Raw genomic sequence first — 23,185 nt, 5'->3', positions numbered from 1 at the left:
AAATTTGAATTTTTTATAACTGCATATAAACACAGTGATGTGAACAAAATGCTCAAGGAGAGTACAGAGGAAAGCCAATGAAGCCTTTGACCTGGGGAGAGGAGATGTGGTCTCAGGGCAGGGTCTGGCCCAAGGAGAGTTCAAAGAGAAGCCTGGAGGTCAGATATAAGCCCTTAGGTCTGAGGTTCCCCAGTTCAGTGCTAAACTGTGGTTTTGCATTACATGAGCAAGCCTTTCGCTTGTGAGGTGTCTTCGGCCACTCCTTCTCTGGTGTAGCTGTGAGGAGATTTGAAGCATTGCATTTCCAATTAACTGGGGCTTATTATTTTTGTCAAACCTGAAAGCTTGGCTAATCCTAAGTATGGTTTACTTGAGTCCTCGTCTTCTGGGTATGGGGCGGAATAATAATAATAATAATAATAATAATAATAATAATAATAATAGGGTCAGGATTGTAACCCACAGAGTCAATTTGGCAAGCTTCCCTAAGCCAGAGTTAAGCCTGACCACAGTTTGTCTGGATTTAGACTTAACACAGAAGTGGAACAAAAGGATCCTAATCTTCTCATGACCATGTGGAGGAAGAGTGCAGATGAATGAGCCCAAGTCTGGATCTAGACACGTCAAAGAAGTGATTCAGTTAAACGTGTTATAAACTCATACAGGGAAATCCAGTATGGAAAGATGGGGCTCCACAGCGCCACCTGTCAAAGTGTTATATCCAGTGCTTTTTCTTCTAAAAAAATGTTGAGGGGTATTCTCATTTTGACTCATGAAAATCACCATTTTATAGTTCACATTGGGAAAAATAAATACAGTAAATGGACAAAAGTACAAAGATTCACAAAATGTTTAGGGGTATGCGTACCCCTGTATCCCCCCCGAAAAAAGCACTGGTTATATCACATATACAACACTTTTTCTTTACCAATCTAGCTGAGTCCCAAGTCTCATTCATGAGGCCAGTCTAACTTTTTTATTTTGTAATAGGGGAGGGCAGGAAATTGCCTAGAAAAAGGCCTCTGTGATTGGCAACCTGCCATTTTGAATGCGCCCAACAGTGCATGGCAATGTGTTGTGGTTTGACAAACTTGATAGTGAAACATCTGCCAATCTGCAATATATGGTTGGCGGGGTGCTTTTCGCATGATGGGCCACAAGTTGTGAGTGCAATAGGTTCTGAAGGCGTCATGCCCTTTATGGAAAAGTAATACCAATGCTGTTGAAGTAATATTCTGTTCTCTTCAGAAGTATTTCCTTAATGCACCATTTCTAGTTTAATCATGCTCTGTATTAAGTAAAACCTTTCATCTGAAGATCTCAAGATGCTTTAGTGAGGTGTAGTCTCTCTCCCACATGGTAACTAATTTCAAACGGTTAAGCTTCATCACATAAAAGTAAAGTGCTACGCATATTCACATTTTGAGGAAGGAGAACCAAATGTTTGATTTGGATGATTATACTGAAGAAGATCCTTCATTTATTGAGGGACCAAAATGATTAACATTTAGTAGATGGAGTATAGAATATACTCAGCATAGAATAGAGTATAGACTATATTCAGCATAGAATATAATCATACATAGACTATAGTAGGCCAAGGCAATGTTCATATAAAAATACAGAAGATGTATAAGGTCCAAGGGATACCTTATGAGGGAAAAATGAAGTTCCCTTGATTTCATTGGGACCTAAGTTCAGCCACCTTAGTTCAGATCCAAGCCTATGTTAATTAGATTCCAAATGGTTAATGCCTGTAGAAAGATGCAGGTGGAGAATCAGATTAATTACAAATATCTCTGCAATTTAAATTGCAACAACCAGAGAAAAAGGCATAGGTGAGACGTCCCCGATAATCCCTTAGCCAACTACTTGGGCACTGATTTTGGCTCCATTAATCACATTTTCTTTTCTTCCCAGACCCAAAACAAGGAACGTTAGTGGGCAAAAATATTATAGGAAAAGGGAAAATAAGACAATACATCTTTTGTTGTTTCTCCAATGATGGGTTTTTTTAATTTAAAAAGCACACACATGTATTATATTTATTTAATGTTTAACTATTTACACAAATAGAGTAATATAGCCATGAGTTTTCCAAGCTGTTCAGTACTTGCTTGCTTTCTGACACCCATATGATTTCAGAAAGTTTTCTTTTTCTTTCATTTTCTTCTTCATAACTAGGCTTGAAGCTTACATTTTCAAGTTTCCATCAGTGGCTGTCAACTCTTTGTAATAAGCTTAAGAGCTTGGACACCTGATATCCCAGGGTGCTGTAGGGCACCCTCTTAGAAGCTGTTTTCTTTATATTGAGAGGAAATTAGGTTTTAGAACCGTAAATTAATTAAATTATGCAAAATGTTCCAGCTTCAGCATATTTCCCCTCTCCCCTCCTTATAAAGAAAAAAACCACAAAGCAACAACATAAAAGTTTCACACACAGTCATGCAGTATTTTAATAATACTAGCCTGACAAAGCTGTATTATTTCAACCGTGCATTGGTGCAGAGCAAGAGGCTGCTTTCCTTGTAATCATGTGTACAAGATGACAGAACAGAAAATGACTAACTGTGTATTGGAACTGGGTAGAGTCTAGACACATATAAAAAAAGTTGTGAAAATGTTTCCCCCCCCAAAAAAAGTTTTGAAAAAATATATTGAATTTGCCATAGCTCACCATCGCCATCTAGTGTCAGATTTGTATAATGCACTTTACAACACATTTAACACATTTTATTTGCAGCTGCATAGCTGAGTCCCTGCTGCACATAATAACATTGGCTATAATACAGCATAGAACTAAGCATGCTTAAGCCCTCATTCATTCACTCATTTTGAATGTACTTAACTCTATATAGGATTGTGGTCCATTATATCCACTTTGGTGCAGTTTGAAATGCCATCTCAACTCTGAATGTTTTCCAAGAGTAAACTATTGAGATGGTTAGATAATCCGATAATTATGAAAGACCAATGATTTAATTAATTAAAGGTGAGGTTTAAATAACCTTTTCTAAGAACCTGTAGGGGGGGAAAGCTATCCTGTTTATGGACAAAACAAAATTGCAAACATTTTGCGCAGAAGCAAGTTTCATTCTTTGAGATTAAACACTGTGTGGTGGTTGTGGTGGGAGAGGACAACAAAATGGTTGTCGCCTGTACATTAGCCCACCATCAACTATTTATTCTTGTTTAAGTACAGTTCCTTGTCACCAGAGCTACCAAGTGAATGCTTAAATACTAAGCTGAGTTTAAATGAGTAAAATATTTAAATGGTTTGTTTTATTTCTCTGTGATCCATTTGGTTTTTTGGTTTGATATGAATCTATGTGATTAAAAAATTATATCACATTTTGAATTCCCCTTACCCCACTACTGATGACTCCAGAGGCAAATGTCTTCTTATATAAAACAAGCGTTGCCAACCCGCTCTGTAAGTCCTTCACTGGCACACCTAGGCAGGGGGCCCAGACCGTGTTGTTGTTGTTTAGTCGTTTAGTCGTGTCTGACTCTTCGTGACCCCATGGACCAGAGCACTCCAGGCACTCCTGTCTTCCACTGCCTCCCGCAGTTTGGTCAAACTCATGCTGGTAGCTTCGAGAACACTGTCCAACCATCTCGTCCTCTGTCATCCCCTTCTCCTTGTGCCCTCAATCTTTGCCAACATCAGGGTCTTTTCCAGGGAGTCTTCTCTTCTCATGAGGTGGCCAAAGTACTGGAGCCTTAGCTTCACGATCTGTCCTTCCAGTGAGCACTCAGGGCTGATTTCCTTAAGAATGGAGAGGTTTGTTCTTCTTGCAGTCCATGGGACTCTCAGGAGTCTCCTCCAGCAACAGAATTCAAAAGCATCAATTTTTCGGCGATCAGCCTTCTTTATGGTCCAGCTCTCACTTCCATACATCACTACTGGGAAAACCATAGCTTTTACTATACGGACCTTTGTTGGCAAGGTGATGTCTCTACTTTTTAAGATGCTGTCTAGGTTTGTCATTGCTTTTCTCCCAAGAAGCAGGCATCTTTTAATTTCGTGGCTGCTGTCACCCAGACCGTGAGCTTTCATCAAATAAAAAAAGGAAGTGTCTAGCCCTCCTAGAAAGAAAGTTGTGAAGTAAACTGTGCAGTTACCCTTCTAAATGATTTCTGTGAAAACAAGGTGTCACCCCTGGCTGCTCCCACTTGCTGGTGTTTTGGGCCAATGAGTAAAATCAGAGCTGTGATGGACAAGTGAGTTGTTTGGATGCCAGTGAACAGGAATCTTCGAGGTCTTGAAGAACTTCTGTTTCCCTTTCCCCTCTTAACAGTTTTCCTACTCTTCTCAAATTTTCTAGTTCTTGGAATATCCATAGTTTACCCTTCCTTTCCCCCTAGCAACCAGGATGCATCTTTTTCTGTTGGGTTCATCTGAGGTCAGGTAGTCAATAGAAGTTATTTTCTGCAATTACAATTATTTCGGATGCTTTTAAAGAACCCCTCTTCCCCTCAAAAGCAAATGTGAAAATTTTGCAGAGGCATAGGCGTGTCTCTCGCTGTGAAGGAGCTAAAAGCCAAGCATTCATTAAGAATTCACTGTATACGTGTCTGCTGAGAGATAGGTCTCTTCGTGTTTAATAGGAATTACTCCCAGGTAAGTGGGTACAAGATGGCAGCCTAGGCTTTGGTTTTACGGCTGACTCTGGTGGTGGCAGCAGGGGGGTTCTTGTGCCCTTAGAAGAAGTATGACAGGGAAAAATTCAACAGGTCACACCTTTTCTAATATGGCAATACAATTATGGAAAATGCTTCACCATTACAATGTGCCCTCTGGTCAGGGACGTTTGCTGTCCCCTTATAAGCTGAACGTATGTATGGTGACCTGTCAAGCACACCGATCTAGAATCCTGTCTCCAGACTTAGGTACTATTGTTGATCGTCTTCACAAGGTTTGGTCTTGTTTCACCAGCAAATACCGTATTTTTCTGTGTATAAGACTAGATTTCCCCCCTAAAAACAATGTCCAAAATTTGGGTGCGTCATCTATGGGGGCCATATCCCCACATTTTCTTAAATCGGAGTCCCCCAGAATGGGCGGCGTCTTATGGACGAAAAAATACGGTATATAATATTAAGTTGCTTGTCGCTTGGGTTGGGATTTTAGTTTAACTTTTATTTCACTGTGATTTGTGCACAGGAAATGTTTATCTTTGTCTGAATATGATTAAGGCAAATGGCAAGTTGAAATAAAGTTGATGATGATAACTAGTGGCAAATTATAAATATTATAAGCATGATAACACAGGCTGAAGAGGGCAGAGGAAACATGGTGCTTATGTGCTCCCTAATTTAGATAACTAACCAAGGAAAAACAACTATGAATATTTAGTCTATAAACTTGGTCTAAGATCCTAACAATTTAATGCAATAGCTCTCAGGAAAAAACAAACAAACCTTGAATGTATTACAAAACATAAAGATAGATCTCATATTATGCTGATTCTACGTATGTGATTGCAGCTTTACACGGGTTGCAGAAAATAAAACAAAATGAATAAATTGGGGAAAACACTGGAAGGGCCATGCAAAATGTCACGGGAGTTCTTGTGCAACCTTCCGGGAACCTGGAAAGCAAGGCAGGGTGCTCTTTCTGTGGCAGGAAAACACATTGTGGAATGAGATTTTAAAGCACACACACCCCTCACCTTGCTTTCCAGACTCTGGGAAGGTCAACAAGGGCTCCCAAGCAACCTTCCTAGACCCTGGAAGGTGGGGGGGGGGAGGAGCTATTGACCTTCTGGGGGTGGCAAGGCCCACTCAGCACTGACTTCAGACAGGTAGAGATGGTCACCTGGGGCCATTCCAGGGGTAATTCTGGCTTGCACTATTTTGCCTATACACACAGTAGCTAGGAATGTAACCCCCATGTAAGATGAGATCTACCTGTATTTAAAAGCATTTACAGTAGTTCTCTTAATAGTGTATACCACTTCACAATGAATGTAGTTTTCTTTAACTAAACATACAATTAACAGTACCACATTTCATTTGATTTATCTCTCTAGTGCTGCAATCCTATGTACGCTTAGTTAAGGCTAACTCTCATTTAAGTCAGCAGAATGGTCTTCTTAGTAAAGATGCACAATATTGTCGTGCAAGTTAAATTAAAACAGAACTAAATATTTTTCAGTTTATTGAATATCAGAGCAGCAATATTTCTTGCATGGTAAGGCTCCCATAATTAGAAGGCTTGAAGCAATTATTGTAGCACTTTCTATAGCAGACTGTAATGTATGTAGGGCTGAGTTTATCACACACAAATACACGTATGCTGCCACTAAAGTCACTCATTTAAATGCATTTTATTTTAAAAGTGTGGCATAAACCCATCACCATCTTCTGAATTCCTTGCTGTCTACAAATTCTTTTCTAGTCGTGTTTATTAAGAGTTAAAAGGGGTAAGGGGTTGGTAAGAGTTGGTAAGATTTTCATTAAAAATAACAGATTGTTCCACCATGTGTAACTTTTCATAGATTATTTGGAGGTTAGTTGGTTGGCATCTATCTGTCTTGGGAGACAATGGAAGAGTGTCCATTCAGGGTAATCTCAAACCATTGGAGAGTTACAGCACCTAAAGAGATTTATATAACTTTTTATAGGATATACAATAACATTAACAACAACAAGAAAACCTCCAGTAAGTTAAATTGAATTAGACTAGGATATATGTTCAAAATAAAATATTTCCAATTCTCCACCAATGGATCTTCCAAAACTGATTTGGCAATTGCAAAAGGAATTAACCTGATCTCCTTGGTTGCAAATTCAGAAGCTTCAATTTTGGAATTATCCTGCATCCCAATAATTTATATTCATTCCCCACAGGAAGCACTGATGGTTCTTGGGATAGAGAGAAACTTCAGTCTCCCCCAACCCAAGGATTGCAGGCCTCTGTTAACCACCCCAGCATGCCTGGACAGCATAACATTCCAGTTAATCATCCTCTTAACCCTCTCCAAAAGAACCACCTTCTGCCAAATGGTACGGCTTAACATCTTTCCATGTTCATATTCAGACTTTATCAAATTCCTATATTTTACATTAAAGCGTATACTTAAAAATCAACACCAACCCCCTCCCAGCAAACAAAAATTGTGATTTCATACAACGTAATAAAAAAGACGATGTTTCTTATGGGATCAGACTTTCGGAAATAACGAGTAACAAAAGGGGCAAATATTTTATTTAACACATTTCAGCGAGGGTTCGACTTGGTTACATAATAAGCAACAAACAACATCCTTCTTGCATGATGAGAGCTTTCACTGAAGGCTTAGATGTACATTATAGTCAGTTGGGTATTGCACTTTACCTCAACATATCTGTGATCTACTTGAGAGCTGATTTAAGGCATGCAGATAAATCATGTGGTACAGAGTTGCTGGGACCATACCATTTATGACTGCAGTTTGAGGAATCCACATGTTAGCATTTCCTCACATTCAATATAATTTATTTATTTGGAACTTTTTGTCCTGCTTTCCTCACAGAGTTTCCAAGGACTCCAAATCACGATGCAGACACTATCCCTTCCATAAATTAAGAGTCAGTTTTCTCTAGTCTGCTTCTGGTGCTATTATACATTCATGTGTTTCTTCTTTAAGTGATTCTGCAGCCAACTTCATCTCCTGCTCAGTGTGTTCAGAGTTTTACCCACACCCTTTATTTACCTGCTGGTGGGCATCAGGGCAGCTTCTGAAGCTATGGAAGTCGCCCACTTACCAGCTATTGGGTCCTGGCAATTCTCTCCAACCACTTGGTCAGCCAGCATACCCTTAACTAATGTAGGAAAATTAAATTATGGGAACTGGATGGTATTTGGATTTGGACACGTGTAAATTACTGAACAGATCACATTCCTGCTATTTATTGAGCAGTCATAATAATAGTAATTTAAAACATGTTTCCTTGTTAGAAGAACATTTGTGAACATTCAATAAATTGAATGAAAATTTGTTGCTTGGTGAATAGTTAATTTGCCTTTGCTTCATGTTAAAAATGTTTGTGATACCCAGCACTTAAAAATCATAAATGTGTTTATTTTGCTTTATTTTGTTCCCCTTAGGCCTGGAGCTCCCTTTTATGATGATGCCCCACCCGCTCATTCCTGTCAGCCTGCCGCCAGCATCTGTGACAATGGCAATGAGCCAGATGAACCACCTTAGCACCATCGCAAACATGGCAGCCGCAGCACAAGTGCAGAGTCCTCCCTCAAGAGTTGAAACGTCTGTTATTAAGGTGACACAGGTTTGGTTGTTTTTTTTTTATAAAAAAAGTACTGAGAGTAGCAATGATATCTTTGTTGACTGTTTTCCATTCTTAGACCTACGTTTCCTCAATCATAAAATAAGATTCTCTGACTGGGACAAATCATACTAGCTGGAGACATTCATTTAGTTCACATACAAAACACAATGCAGCCAATGTTAATTTAATTGTACCCTCCTGTGGTTCCAGAGGGCAGCCTTTTTTCAGGGACAGCGCCACTTCCTGGTTGGAAGGTAGTGCCAACCTGATTTTATTACGCTGAGAAGCTCTGTACCACCCCAGGCTGGCCCTACCTTCCCTGAACCGGAATGTGGGCTTTGGACTGCTATATTTAGTGGGCTTTTTATTCTTTATTTTATTTTATTTTTTATTCATTTGTAGCCTTTTGTAAAACTTTCTTCCTGTCCTTCTCCATGAGGCCAAGATAGTATGAAAGCAGGTGGCCAAGGCCATTAAGGCTCTTTAGCTTGGATTCCTTTATATCTCTGCCTCCTCTCAACCACTACCCAGATTGGACAGTCTCACTTTGTCTCCTCTCCAGCTGGGATCTTAGGGAAGGAAGGTATTTAGAGCATCTTTAAAGGCAGCAGTGGGGAAGACTGCATTTAATGGGGTTACAGTAGTTACGTCATAAGGGGAACTGTGATCACAGCAACCTTCTTGGGAAGGTCTTCTTTAGATGTGACCTGAAAGTTAACGCCCTTACTAGATGCTACTAACTCTTGTCCTGGGGGTACGCAGGAGTATGCATTACCCCTAAACATTTTGTGAATCTTTGTACTTTTGTCCATTTACTGTATTTATTTTTCCCAATTTGAACTATAAAATGGTGATTTTCTTGAGTCAAAATGAGAGTACCCCAAACACTTTTTTAGAAAAGAAGCACTGCTGTGACATATATAAATTCATTAATGGAATTTATAGATTGCTGTTATAGAATCCTGTTTTTCTCTGTTCACCCTGAACCTGTTCTCAAAGTTAATTTGGATTTGAAATATCCAAATTTACCCCAAACATGAAAGCATCTAGGGAAACTCTAGAACTGAAGACTAGCTAAAGAGAATGCATGTATTGTGTCCACAAGGCAGTCAAAATCTGGATTTGTTTGAAGGTACAGAATGTAATGGAATTGGTTTTGGCCAATGTTTTGCACCAAACTGTGCCATCAGCAGCAGGTGGGAAGCAGATGCGTGATCCTCAGTACGGCAGTTTAAAGCAATTATTCTGCTCTTGTCCTGAACTTAAAATGGAACACGTGAAAACTGAAAATTGTCCAAAGCATCTCTCTCTCTCTTTCTGTCAGATGCTAGATTATGAGATTCGTAAAATGACAAGCCCCTAATTTGTCTCAGTAGGGAAGTTGATACGGAGAGCCCTGCCAGCTTAGATCCGTTCTTGACCTTTCCCCACAATTCACCAAGTTCTCCTGAGCCTGTTTGTTATCTTAAACTTCAGATGCCATTCCACTCTTAAGCAGTGCTTCATTTCCCAGAGATAAGAAGCTGGTATATTTTTAACTCTTTCAAAATAATGAAATGAATGTTGCAATAAAATCCCTCCGTTTAGAATAGGAAGAGCAATAAGGCGTCTGTGTGAACGGGATACAAGTGGTTGATATTACATGCCACCTGATGTCTGTGTCCCTTCTGAAATGAGATGTGCATTAGATACCCTTTTTGTAATTGAATGTTGTGATCTGTGAGTTGGAAGAATAAGATCTCAGGAACGAGCAGGGACAACAGACTGTGACAACAGTAAATCGCAGTGAGTGTGACAGCTGTGACCTGAGAATGCTTTAGGCAGGAGATGCCTTTCATCACCTGCCCATGGCTTCAGAAAGCCAAGCTTGTTAGCAGCCTCAGCTTTCCTCAAACAGAAATGTGTGCAAACTCTATAAAGCCACATTAAAATAAACGTTATACTTTAGGGCTGATGGCAGTGTTTGTGGTTACGTCAAGAAGACAGCCCTAAAGAAATATCGAAATCTACTCTACATCCATGAAATATACATTGACATATCAAATTGTAATAGAACAGATAAAGAATGCCTAGCACAGTGCTACATTGTTTATTTGACTGGCTTGTGCATTTTTGAAATATAGTAAATTTGGGGGTGGGACAGAGTGCTGTTTCCATAGGCATATTCAATGAGAATACATTGCCTTTACACAACAGAAAATTTATCCCAACTAGTTGCTGCAAACAATGGGATGTGTGTAATATACATAATATACAAGTTCCTCCTGTGCCTGACACTGTTTTATTTTGGAAGGATTGCTTCACACATTATGTTTAGCATGTGTTTTCTTAAAAATGGAATGCATGCATCAGACATAGGTGTGCAATTGTTAATACACTAGGTATACAAATGGGGCAGTCAGAATTAACCACAGGATTTTGCTTAGGCACTTGCGATGGCAAGGGCTCCTTGCTATGTAATACGTGAAGTGCCACTTAAGGTAGCATTCTGGGTATTTTGTTTGTTGGCATCTGTCTGTCTTGAGAGACAATGGAGTATGCCTCCGGGGGTGAAGTCAAACCACTGGAGAATCACAGTGCCTGTTGTGGCTGCACAGACTGGTAACTCGTAACTGCTGCCTCTCGCATTGCTTTTGCTGGGTTAGCAGCACCAAAGTAAACTCTCTGGGGTGCAAGCCTGGGCAGTGTGTATGGAGAAGTATGTTTGGCACCAGCTTGGCTGCAGGACATGCCGGATGGAGGCGTACAAGGCATCATCCAACTTGGAATGCGCTTTCTGATATGACACAGAAGCTCAGTTACTCAACAACAAGACGAAGAAACTGGAAAAGACAATGGTTTGTGTAACCATAAACAGTTGGTCGGATCCAGACCAACAAATCTTAGTCATGGGCTGCTCCAACTACCTCCCCCCGCCCCCCGACTACTGAGCTATAAACCATAGCTATATCAGAGTTGTATCAGACTAAGGTCAGTTTCAGCACTGTTTGTGGGAGCCTTAATCAGGTGTGCTTGTCCAGTGGCTCATGCTGTTATTATGTAACCCAACATTGGAGTGAAAATACTGTGGGTGATTTGACCAGGAGTGTAATACGGGCTTCTGGCCCAATCACCCACAATACTTTCCCTCCATTATAATGATGCTTGCTGAATCAGATGCATGCTTACGTAGTGCCTTGTTCATTGAAAAATGGAGATCCCTTTCCCCCCCCAGGGGACACTGCTAATTACCCTACCAAGCACCACCATACTTTCTCACCAATGACTATATTGGTTTTGTTTGGGGAGTCACTGTTTCCCAAGGCTCAGGAGTTGATTTTTGAGACTTCATTGTCAGAAGATTCTTCTAAAATGTAAGAGACCTAAAGACATTCTTTCCTGGTAAAGAAATAAGTTGCAGAAGAATTGGCAAATGGCTTTTAATAGCTGACATGTACTGTTTAATATATTACCTTTATTCTCCTCCAGTAGTTAATGGTAGACTGCGGGAGACCAGAGCCATTGATTTTGTTACAGGTGCCAACATAGATTCGTCTGGTGTGTGTTGACTTTAGGAAGCCTTTCTAAAAGTATTAAATATAAAAGAAAGCTAAGCTAAGCAAACATTAACAAGACATTCTATGTTATTAAATCATTATACAATTATAGAACTGTAAAATTGCATGAAACAATATGTTATGGTTTGTTGTAAGCCATGAGTTCTATAATTTTGCAAGTGACCTTCTATTTCTTTCTTTTTTTTACTGAAGCTTATGAATTAATTTAAAATATCCTTATGAGTTCAGTAACTGCCTTCGTTCTGCACTGCTTCCCAAAGTATTTTCCACACTGTCTCAAATGTCCTCTTATTCACATTTTTTTCTTGACATGGATACTGTAGAGCAGTATATTGGGGAATCTTTGGCAACTGGCCCTGCCAGGCCTCAGAAATTGGTGCACCAGACTGTTCGTGGCAAATCACACCCACATTTCCCAACACCTGAGGCATAGGCATAGGTGTGAGGTATGCCAGGTGTGCCCAGGCACACCCTAATGTCTCTTTTTAAAAGGGAAAGTGTCTGTAGCCTCAGTGAATCTTTTTGAACTGGCAATGTGAAGAACACCTAGTGTTTGGAAAAGCAGTCAGAACACAGCAGTGCCCTCTTGGCCAGGGGGCAGCAAACTTTTTCAGCAGGGGGCCGGTCCACTGTCCCTCAGACCTTGTGGGGGGCCGGACTGTATTTTTTTGGGGGGGGAAGAATGAATTCCTGTGCCCCACAAATAACCCAGAGATGCATTTTAAATAAAAGCACACATTCTACTCATGTAAAAACACGCTGATTCCCAGACCGTCTGCGGGCTGGATTGAGAAGGCGATTGGGCCGCATCCGGCCCCCGGGCCTTAGTTTGCCTATCCATACCTATAATGGTTGGGAGTTACTCGTGCGTAATCCTGCTCCGTTTGAGCATTAGATTGCCTGGTTAAACCCTCCGGACTGCACAGCCCATCTCAGCGTGGCTGCCCTTAGTCACTCGTAGAATCTGTCTGTGGGCGTTTCTTAAAGCGCTGCCAACATAAGAGTTGTTTGATGCCCAATCGTCTCCGCCTCTCACTGCGCGGGAGACTCCTGCGCAGGGTGGGCGTGGGCAGCGGGGTGCTTGGGCTCTCCTCGCTAACTTCCAACGAAGAGCCCTGGAGCCCTGGTGTTACACTCATTCTCTTCCCCTTCTTCCTGGCTGAGTCTCCCTCTAGCGCTTGGACCTTCCCCTGCAGAATCAGAGACCCCCTCCTTCTCCCGTGCCTCTGATGGCAGTTCCCTGACAATACCCTTGGCTGTATCTGTTTTCTGTGTGCTGCAGCAGCACCGGCAGCAGTGGAAAGTTTGTTATTTTGGTGTGCACAGCATGTGTATTTGTGTTTGCTCTCAGTCGCTGCCTTTGTGGAGGAGGTCAGCCTTTGGGGGCGGGGGCGGGTTTGCCTCGGGGGTGACTCAAAAGCCATAAAGCATAAGTAGTGACCAGGGGACATGTGTGTGGAGATGGGATATTTCAGAGTCTGTTCCTGTGTCTTCACCTCTTCTTTTTATCCTCTCCCCCTCTTTGTGTGCATGCATGTGTTTTAGTTTAAACTTAAATTCCCGGGTGCACATCTGCTGTGCCCACCTATGTCCTGACATCATATATGAGATCAGGCATGGGAAACTTCCAAATTTTGGAATAACAATATTGGTGTTTTTTTAACTTTGGTGCCTTCTTCTGTCTTTCTGCACATAGCAGCAGAAAAGGCACTGAATTAAAAAGGCAGCAAATGTTGGATACAACAGAAGAATCAGGAGAACACTTAGTGAATTCGAGCTGGCCAATGCAAATGATCTCCCTCTGTAAGGGCTTTCTGTAAGGAATTTTGTTTATTGCATGTTTTAATTTCGTTTATTGCATGTTTTAATTTTTGTAAGCCGCTTTGAGACCCAAATGTGGTGAAAAGCAGAGGAGATTGTGTTGGTGAGGAACGGCTAAGGGAGCTGGGCATGTTTAGCCTGGAGAAGAGGAGGTTAAGGGGTGATATAGAGGAGGGAGAAAGGTTGTTTTCTGCTGCTCCAGAGAAGCGGACACGGAGCAATGGATCCAAACTACAAGAAAGAAGATTCCACCTAAACATTAGGAAGAACTTCCTGACAGTAAGAGCTGTTTGACAGTGGAATTTGCTGCCAAGGAGTGTGGTGGAGTCTCCTACTTTGGGGGTCTTTAAGCAGAGGCTTGACAACCATATGTCAGGAGTGCTCTGATGGTGTTTCCTGCTTGGCAGGGGGTTGGACTCGATGGCCCTTGTGGTCTCTTCCAACTCTATGATTCTATGATTATGACGACAACAGTCTTGGATCACAAGTATCCCCCAAGCTATGCAACTTTTCCTTCAAGGGAAATGCAACCCATCCAGGATGGGCACCAAACAAGCATGGTCCTGTGTCCCAAAATTTGTAAGCCTTAGACCAGGGGTGTCAAACTCAAATTCATCGGGGGGCCGCATCAGCAGTTTGGGCCGCTAGAGGGCAGACGTTCTCTGGCTTGTAGGCTGCCGCGCATGCGCTGAAGAGGCGGCTTTCTTGTGTCAAAAAAAAAAGCGAGAATAAAAGGTGAAGGCTAGCGGCCGCCGGCGGCTACACGGGCCACATGACGAAGTCTGGCGGGCCGGATTCGGCCCGCGGGCCTTGTGTTTGACACCCGTGCCTTAGACTAACAGTCAGTCAGTCTTTAAGATCACTTGGAAGTGAAAGGTAAGGCACGTGTGGCTTTTCTTACCAGTTTGCCAAACTCTTGTGATACACCCTTCCCCACTTGCAATAGCAAGCGGGACTCTGTCCCGTATAGCAGGCAGGCGTCAGGTGGCTTACAGGACCAGAGGAAAAACAGATCATCAAAGTCGCCATTCATTAGCGAACTCTTGGTTATAATCTAGTAGCAACGCTACCCAAAGCAAATTCAGCAAGTCAGATGAATCTGTCGGAAGGATTTACAGAGGGATTGCTTAGCAGTCAAAGGTTATTGTGTTTTAGATTTTTTCAAAACTTTCCCCACCATTTGGTCTACTTGGAATTTTTAAAAATGTAAATAGCACAGGACTGGAAGAAATCAGAAGCACTGGAAATAGAATTTAATGGATACCATAATTTTCCACAATGCAGGTCCCTAGGTCCATGGATCTAGGCCCATTTGTTATATCTGTGCAAAAGTTATGTGTGATAAACTAATTGACTAAATTTTTATTCCTTTTTTCTTTTTGCTATATTTTTTTCTTTTTATTCTCTCTCTCTCTCTAAATATATATATAATTCCAGTTCTTTAAAAATGTAAAGTCAATATTTTACTAAATCCACCCTTTTCCTCATAATTTTCCACAAGAATGACAGTTTTTGCTGTTTTGATAAAGACAGAAAACTGAGAGAGATTGCATATTATTGATTGGAGGAATTATGGGGCAAGAGTATGAAAAAGAGACTTGAGGAATTAAATTAATTAGACTCTTACCTATGCTCAGTTCACTTGCATTTCTATTAAGGTTAAAGGGTGTTTCACAAATGAACTGATAAGCTGAGTTTACAAAGCGCTCTCTCGTAGACTTCCTCCTGGTTCATCTTATTATATGACAATAATAAAACTCATTATCTCCTTTGTTTCAGTCATAATTGTGTTGTGTTGCCCTATACATTTATTCTGCTGTCTCCATATTATAATTTGTTCTATAAAGGCATACATAAATATGATAAACAAATTAAACTCTTAAAATAAATTAATTTTCTATGCAACGCTATTCAAATCTTATATGCTCACTGGATTTCACTTTAATGAAGCCCTTCAGAACACAGCAAGCCAAACAGTAAAATTGCCTGGGTTCTTCAAGCATCAGCACTGTAATCCTAAACTTAGCTGTTGAGATCTTGGACAAAAAGGCACTGTGAAAAACAAAAAAAATAAGAATCTATGCTAACGTGGTCAATTTTCCTGTAGTGTTTTTTAAAAATAAAAGAAAGCAAACAAGTAGAATATACTTAAATTCCTCTCATTGGCCTGATTCTGGTCACATGACAATGAGGTGCTAAAGACCATGCAAAACTCTGCACCTTGTTTTTTGCACGTGTAGCATGCATTGGGGTTGTATAAATGGGGGCATTAGTTTAAAATTAAAATTCTGTCGGGTAATTCTGAGTGCTTCTTCATTTTCTAGAAGCATACTCAGTTAACTTTGCCACGTCATATACCCAAAGAGCTGTTAGATTTGAGCCTTTGTTGTAACCCTCACACAGACTAATCTAGAGTGGTCCAGCCATGGACAGATTACATCTCCAGTACTTGTCGATTTCTTTGAGGGGTGAGGATCAAAATGCCCATTATTCAGATTACAGTGGTACCTCAGGTTAAGTACTTAATTCGTTCCGGAGGTCCATACTTAACCTGAAACTGTTCTTAACCTGAAGCACCACTTTAGCTAATGGGGCCTCCTGCTGCTGCTGCGCCGCTGGAGCACGATTTCTGTTCTCATTCTTAACCCGAGGTAATATTTCTGGGTTAGCAGAGTCTGTAACCTGAAGCGTATGTAACCCGAGGTACCACTGTACGTTCAGTTTGTGATCTGTGAGTGTGAAATGGCTATGGAAGAAAGCTTGCCTGTGTTTGATAGTTCTAATGGGTACAAGACATGAAGGTTCTGAAAATTAAGATAGCTTTACATGGATTTTTGTTTATATTTTGTGTTATGCAGGAACGAGTTCCAGACAGCCCTTCCCCTGCTCCATCCCTTGAAGAGGGCCGGAGGCCTGGTAGCCACCCATCCTCTCATCGTAGCAGCAGTGTATCCAGTTCCCCTGCCAGAACTGAAAGTTCTTCAGACAGAATCCGTAAGTTATGCTGTGTCTTCTTTCCCCACTTAAAATGGCCAAGCTGGCTTTAGGTGTTTCGATTTTGCCAACAAAAACTACCTCTCAGTATTCTATCCCCCAGTGTGCTGCATCAGGTGGTATGATGCTGCCAATTGCAGAACCGATGGAAACTGGTGACATAGGGGATTAAACATGGAGGTGTGAAGTATAGAAATGTTTCACAAATAATCAACATTCACTTCTCAAACATGCCCAGTTTACAATATGCTAAGCTAGAGATGGAAAACCTATTTCCCAGTGGGGTCCCCATAACCCCAGTAGAAAGCTGTTGGGCCTCATTCCACTAGTGGGTGGGGTTTAATATGCAAACACACACACACAGAGAGAGAGAGAGAGAGAGAGAGAGAGAGAGAGAGCTATTTCCCATGAAGACAAGGCAATATATTTAATTCACAGTAAGGTAAAGGTAAAGGGACCCCTGACCATTAGGTCCAATCGTGACCAACTCTGGGGTTGCGGCGCTCATCTCGCTTTATTGGCCGAGGGAGCTGGCGTACAGCTTCCGGGTCATGTGGCCAGCATGACTAAGCCACTTCTGGCGAACCAGAGCAGTGGATGGAAACGCCATTTGCCTTCCCACTGGAGCGGTACCTATTTATCTACTTGCACTTTAATGTGCTTTCGAACTGCTAGGTTGGCAGGAGGAGGGACCGAGCAACGGGAGCTCACCCCGTCGCGGGGATTCGAACCGCCGACCTTCTGGTCGGCAAGTCCTAGGCTCTGTGGTTTAACCCACAGCGCCACCCGCGTCCCTTAATTCACAGTAACTCCACTTAAATTTCACCTTCTGTTTTCTTCATAGCCTTCTTTTTTTGTATAAAATTTATGAAAACGTCAACATCCTTTATGTTTTCTAACTGAAAAGGCAAAATCATCATCTCAGCAGAAGATGCAAATGATACCAATTCAGAGCTGAAACTTCCTTACAGCTATTTAAAATACCAGACTTGAAGATGCAATTGCATCCTGAATTGTATGCATGAAGTTGGAAAAATGCATAAAACGCATGGATGACTTTTCACATATTTTCAGGGAACACCAGTCTGCTGAGACAGTTCGCCCTCTGCTTTGATCTTCTTGCTGCAGATCTTCTTACACAGGAAGGTGATGCAGTCTCACACTTTGCCCAACATTAAAGCCCCTTTGCCTCCTTGCTGAACAGCTGATGGGGGACTGAGAGGGCTGGATGAAATCTGGCTGTGGGCTGAATCTGGCTGCTGGTAAGGGGTTTTCCGCCCTTGCACTAAGCCAAACAAAATATAGCAGTCATAGTATAGGCTACCAAGTGTTTGAAAATACTCTCCCGATTTGTTCATCCCCAGGTAAACCACAAGAAACCAGGAGATTTATCTAGTGCTTGGTGGGTTTCCATATATGTTCAGAGGTGTGCTTAGCAGGTCACAACTTGCATAAACATGGGCTAGAACAATTTTAAAGACACTTTAATGCACACTTATATCTTAATGTTGTTATATTTTACTGCCTTGAAAGAGGCAGTGATTTTGACCGCTACTGCCCAGTTGCAAATGCCACCTTTTGAGGGAAGATGTTGAAGAAGTTTGTGGTGGCACAACTGTGAGCACTCCTCCCATGTAACAGATTATCTTGACCTATTTCAGTTCGGGTTCAGACCTGGGTATGGGACTTAATCGGCTTGGTCACCCTTATGGATGACCTTTATTGAGAGACCTTTATTCTTACTTTATCTCTCAGTGACTTCTGATATCATTGACCATGCTCCTGAACGACTTGATGTACTGTTTTACAGTGGTTCTGATCCTATCTTCAGGATCAATCTCAGAGAATAGTGTTGGGTGATTATTTTTCAGCCCACTGGCAGTAATGTTGTAGGGTGCTTCAGGGTATCATGGTATGGAATTGAAGCTTTTGCGAGCACTCATTGGGAGATTTGGAGCAAAAGGTCATCAGTGTACCTCAAACAATTTGCTTATGCCTAGGGCTGATGATACCCAGCTCTGTTCCTCTGTAACATCTGAATCAGCATAGGTGGTACAAATTTTCAGCCTTCGCCTAGACTCAGTGGTAATCTGGATCAAAGCCAATAAACTATAAGCCTGCCTTATGGCAAGACAGAGGTGTTGTGCCTGAGTCCTGATAATTGGTCAGTGGCCTGCTTTGGATGGGGTCGTGCTGTCCCTGAAGGAGGAGGTTCTTAGTCTGGGGGTGTTCCTGGAACTGTCACTTCCTCCTAAATAAGCAGAAACTATGTTGTTTGACAAAGCTATCGTTAAATTTACTTGGAGTAATATGTTTCTTTTCGGTTTTTGTTTTATCTGTTTGGTGCTGGCAGCTGTCCATCAGAACGGCTTGTCCATGAACCAGATGTTGATGGGCTTATCACCGAATGTCCTACCTGGTCCAAAAGAAGGTGACCTGGCTGGCCATGATGGCGGACATGATTCTAAAAGAATGCACATGGAGAAAGGTAGGCCTTTGCTTTAACTTGCTGTACTGTTGCTTAAAAGGAACAAATATTACACTCCAGGCATCGTTAATACTAGTGAAGCTGGTTCTTTGTGTTAATCCTGCTGTTGTTGGTGCTCAAGTGAAAGCACTGATGGAGGGGGAAAGCCAGCTTCCTGTCTCTCCTAGAAGATAACATAATTCCTTTTGTGTGTGGGTGTACATGCTCGTGTAGTACATTAATTATTTTAATAGGGTAAAAATTAAATTGTTGAAATTATTTAATAATGGCACCATAAAGAGGAGGAAAATGATTTAAATCTCTCAATAAAATGCAGATGTGAAAAATGTAGCCCTTATCTGTTCCATTTCTTAGTGCCTGTTCTTTAGAAATATTTTATTAAGAAATTATTTTATATAATTGCTGTGTGTCTGTAGTTGATCAAAGAAACAGTCGCTTAAAGTCAACCACTATGAGATAACTGTTGATGGCCATGTGTGTGGAAGGAAGAGAGACTAAATTACTTAGCTCCTGCAACTGTTAATAGTGTAAAATGAGACTGGCGGATATCATGTAATTTATTTTAAATTTAATCAGCCATCTGACTGAAAGTGTATGAGCTAGATTAATGTCTATTAGTATTTCTATTGATTAGTGTGCCATCTTCTCATTTGGTTTATATAGACTTGTTCAGTACCTTCCTTCGGCACAGGAAACATTAACCAATATTATTATTATTATTTAAATTAGACAAATACAGACTATGCTTTTGTGTACCTGATATATAGATACATAGCAACCTCTGTGGAACTGAAGGATAATGAGATAATAGAGTCTCAACTCAAAGGCGACAGCTTGGTGGCAATGCTGGTTGAAGCCATAACAGCAAGTGCTATAGTACATCTGCATGGAATTGCTGCAGTAGTAAAGATTTTAAAAGAGGACATATTTTTTGTGGTATCGTTTTAATAGATACAAAAGGTTCCCAGCTCTGTCCTGTGCAACTACTGTGAGATATGGGAAGTGAATTAAAATCTGGACACTTCCATCCTGGACAGGTGGCATCTTTAATAAGATTACACTAAAAATTAATGAGAACAACATTTCTTTTATACAAATCATTAATTTCGGTTCATTGCGCACACAACCTGTTATGGCTTCTTGCATGTGCCCCACTTAGACCCTCCAAACAATATCCATGCTGAGAGTGCAATAGGAACAGACCTGTTTTTGAATTTTTAGGGCCTCTCTCTCTCTCTCTCTCTCTCTCTCTCTCTCTCTCTCTCTCTCTCTCCATGCCCCTCCTGCAGCCTGTTCAAGTTTTTGGTATAAATGTGCATGCATGCCATCTTCTTAAATTTCAGTAGACTCCCTGTGAAACAGTTGGAAATTCTGCATTATTTCCATTAAAAATGGAACTTGTTAATGGTTCTTAAAAGTGTCCCAAATGTATATCATTTTTCAGTAATGAGCTTAACTAGATGAAATTGCTGAGAGTTCTTTTTCTTCTGCAGTAATTGTTTAGGTCACAGCCTTCCTTTGTCCCCCTTCCTTCATGCAAACACCCCCATTCACATCCTCTCTCTTTCTGGCTACTGGATTAGTTGTAAATATTCATGGGTTATCTAGATTTATAGGGTATACTAAATTAAAAATTGTTTTCTGTCATGACTGCATTTATCAAATCTCCTGAGCCAGCCCTGCAACTTTTAGGCCGGGCTTACCTGTATTAAAACAAGCAATTTCACTTAGATATTTGCGGAGATAGTAATTATCTGTTTGCATCATTATGGACCTACAGTTCAGATATGCAATTTTGTTTCTGACCACCTTTAATCACTCAAAATCATTAATCATTATTACAAGTGGAGAAACAAATGCAAACGAAATAGATTCAGGCATTTATATTCCTAGGATGGAAAATGCCTTCTTTGCATCCCTTTTCTATTTTTTTTAAATAAAAAAATAATGGAACTTTTGAGCCTTAGTCATTAAGCGTTTGTGTTTTCTTCGAAGACATGTTTGTGCTAATCCATCAATCAGAGCTGAAATGACTTTTAATAATTACAACCATGAGATGTTTCAAAACCTCCTCTTGAAGTTACCTCTCTCCTACCCATGATTCTCCTCCTCCTTTTTAATTCAAGTATTCTTAAATTTCAGAAAAAAAGGACAATTTATAATCTGCAGTATGTTTAAAAAAATTGCTTAAGACAGTAGGCATATCAGTGAAATATATTTCAGGAGAAAAGTATTCTATTATCACCTTCACGTCTTCTGAAGTAGGGAAGGTTTTTACTGATTTGAATGATTTTACTAAAAGGTTTTGTCCCCTCCTTTACATTTAAAATTGTTATTATCCAGTCACACTAAGTCAAAGATACCTGTGGATTATAACCAGGTAAATAGATTGCTTACAGAAGTGTATTTGTTTCATAATTTTTTTGTTGGTCGATTCCCCTGCAATTAAATCTTAAGTATATCTCACTTGATTTTCAACCAGTTCTAGCCTGTTGCTCTTATGTGCCTGTGACAGATCTCCAAGCTGAGCTGCCCCTGTCATTAGAAAGCATGATGTAAGCATCTCGGGGGCAGATTTTGAGATATGATTGCGGAGCAAGCTGCCAAGTCATATTATCACATAGCTCACCACCATAAGGAGCAGAATCATTTGCTGGGATTCTCGGCCTTCGGTAGTGGCTGGTTTGGGCCGCGCAAGTGGGGCCGTGTTGCTCTCCTGACCTGGCTTCCCAATGCCCCACATCAAGAGGGGGAGTGGCAAGGCAGTCGGGAGCTAAGAATGGTGCAAGGACAGTAGGGAAGCCAATCCAGCATTTCCAGCACTGAGCCCTCACCACGCTGAGCTCCCCACTGACTTGCCTCCTCCTTCTCAATAACTCACTGCGTTCCACAGCCTTGTGAATCAGAACAACACAGCCCCATGTGCAACCCCCTCCCCCCCCCGGCTGCTACCATCCGGCTCGGCCCAAGGATACCTTGGTATAAATGTCCTGCAACTAAGTTGTGTAATCAATTGTAGTTGCTGGGATAATCTTTTAAGAGTTTTATGCATTGCTCCGTGCATTAGAAATGCAATTTATAGTCCTTATGTTATGTGGCGCTGTCTAAACCACAGAGCCTAGGGCTTGCCGATCGGAAGGTCGGCGGATCAAATCCCCGTGACGGGGTGAGCTCCCGTTGTTTGGTCCCAGCTCCAGCCCACCTAACAGTTCGAAAGCACGTCAAACTGCAAGTAGATAAATAGGTACCGCTCTGGTGGGAAGGTAAATGGTGTTTCTGTGCGCTGCTCTGGTTTGCCAGAAGCAGTCATGCTGGCCACATGACTCGGAAAAACTGTCTGCAAACAAACACCAGCTCCCTTGGCCTATAGAGCGAGATGAGTGCACAACCCCAGAGTCGTCCGCGACTGGACCTAATGGTCAGGGGTCCCTTTACCTTTTTATGTACTTATTTCCTTTAATTTTCCACGCTTTGGTACACTGTCAGTATCTGCAAAAGTTACTTAAATTAAATATGAAGATTTGTCAGTGGAGACCATGTGCATATTAGACATCAGTAACCGTCAAAACTGCTATCTCCTTTTTAGGTTTCTGGTATAGCTTGTATTAGATATTACTTATTATTATTACTTTATTAGATAGTACTTGGAGCACAGTGCTGATAATGCCAAGTTTGCAGGTTTGATCCCCGTATGAGACAACATTGCAGGGAGTTGGGCTAGATGACCCTCAGGGTCCCTTCCCACCCCAAAATTCTATGATTCCATGATTTAAAAATACTGCCAGACAGAAAACATGCAGTGCCATAGTGGTGAAATTCTGTCTTTGAAATGTTGATATAATTTCCAATGAGATACCATATTTTCCGCACTATAGGACGCACTTTCCCCCCTCCAAAAATGAAGGGGAAATAATTTTTTCCCCTTTATTTCCCCCCCCAAAAAAAAAAATTAGGTGCGTCCTATGGGGCGGTGCGTCCTATGGGGCGAAAAATACGGTAGTTTAGGCGTTGTTGCAAATCATCAGCAAAACAAACATTCATAGGAGAA

General features: G+C 41.2%; 1 protein-coding gene across 11 annotated transcripts in view; it reads left to right on the top strand.

Moving 5' to 3' along the window:
• The window catches only part of DACH1 (dachshund family transcription factor 1), a 342,260-nt gene that overhangs the window by 225,203 nt on the left and 93,872 nt on the right, over positions 1-23,185 (top strand). For 4 of the 11 annotated variants that reach the window (XM_083501192.1, XM_083501200.1, XM_083501199.1 and 1 more), the window contains 3 exons: positions 8,096-8,268; positions 16,514-16,649; positions 19,003-19,137. In XM_083501192.1, the coding sequence (XP_083357318.1) occupies positions 8,096-8,268; positions 16,514-16,649; positions 19,003-19,137 (444 nt within the window). Of the gene's footprint in view, positions 1-6,855; positions 7,012-8,095; positions 8,269-16,513; positions 16,650-17,723; positions 17,796-19,002; positions 19,138-23,185 lie in introns of all 11 variants that reach the window. The other 7 variants (XM_083501191.1, XM_083501197.1, XM_083501196.1 and 4 more) reach the window with 3 other exon arrangements.

The sequence above is a fragment of the Podarcis liolepis genome (assembly GCF_965112155.1).
Source record: "Podarcis liolepis genome assembly, chromosome: 4".
NCBI classification, from domain to species: Eukaryota; Metazoa; Chordata; class Lepidosauria; order Squamata; family Lacertidae; genus Podarcis; species Podarcis liolepis.
This window is presented reverse-complemented; position numbering and strand designations above follow the sequence as displayed.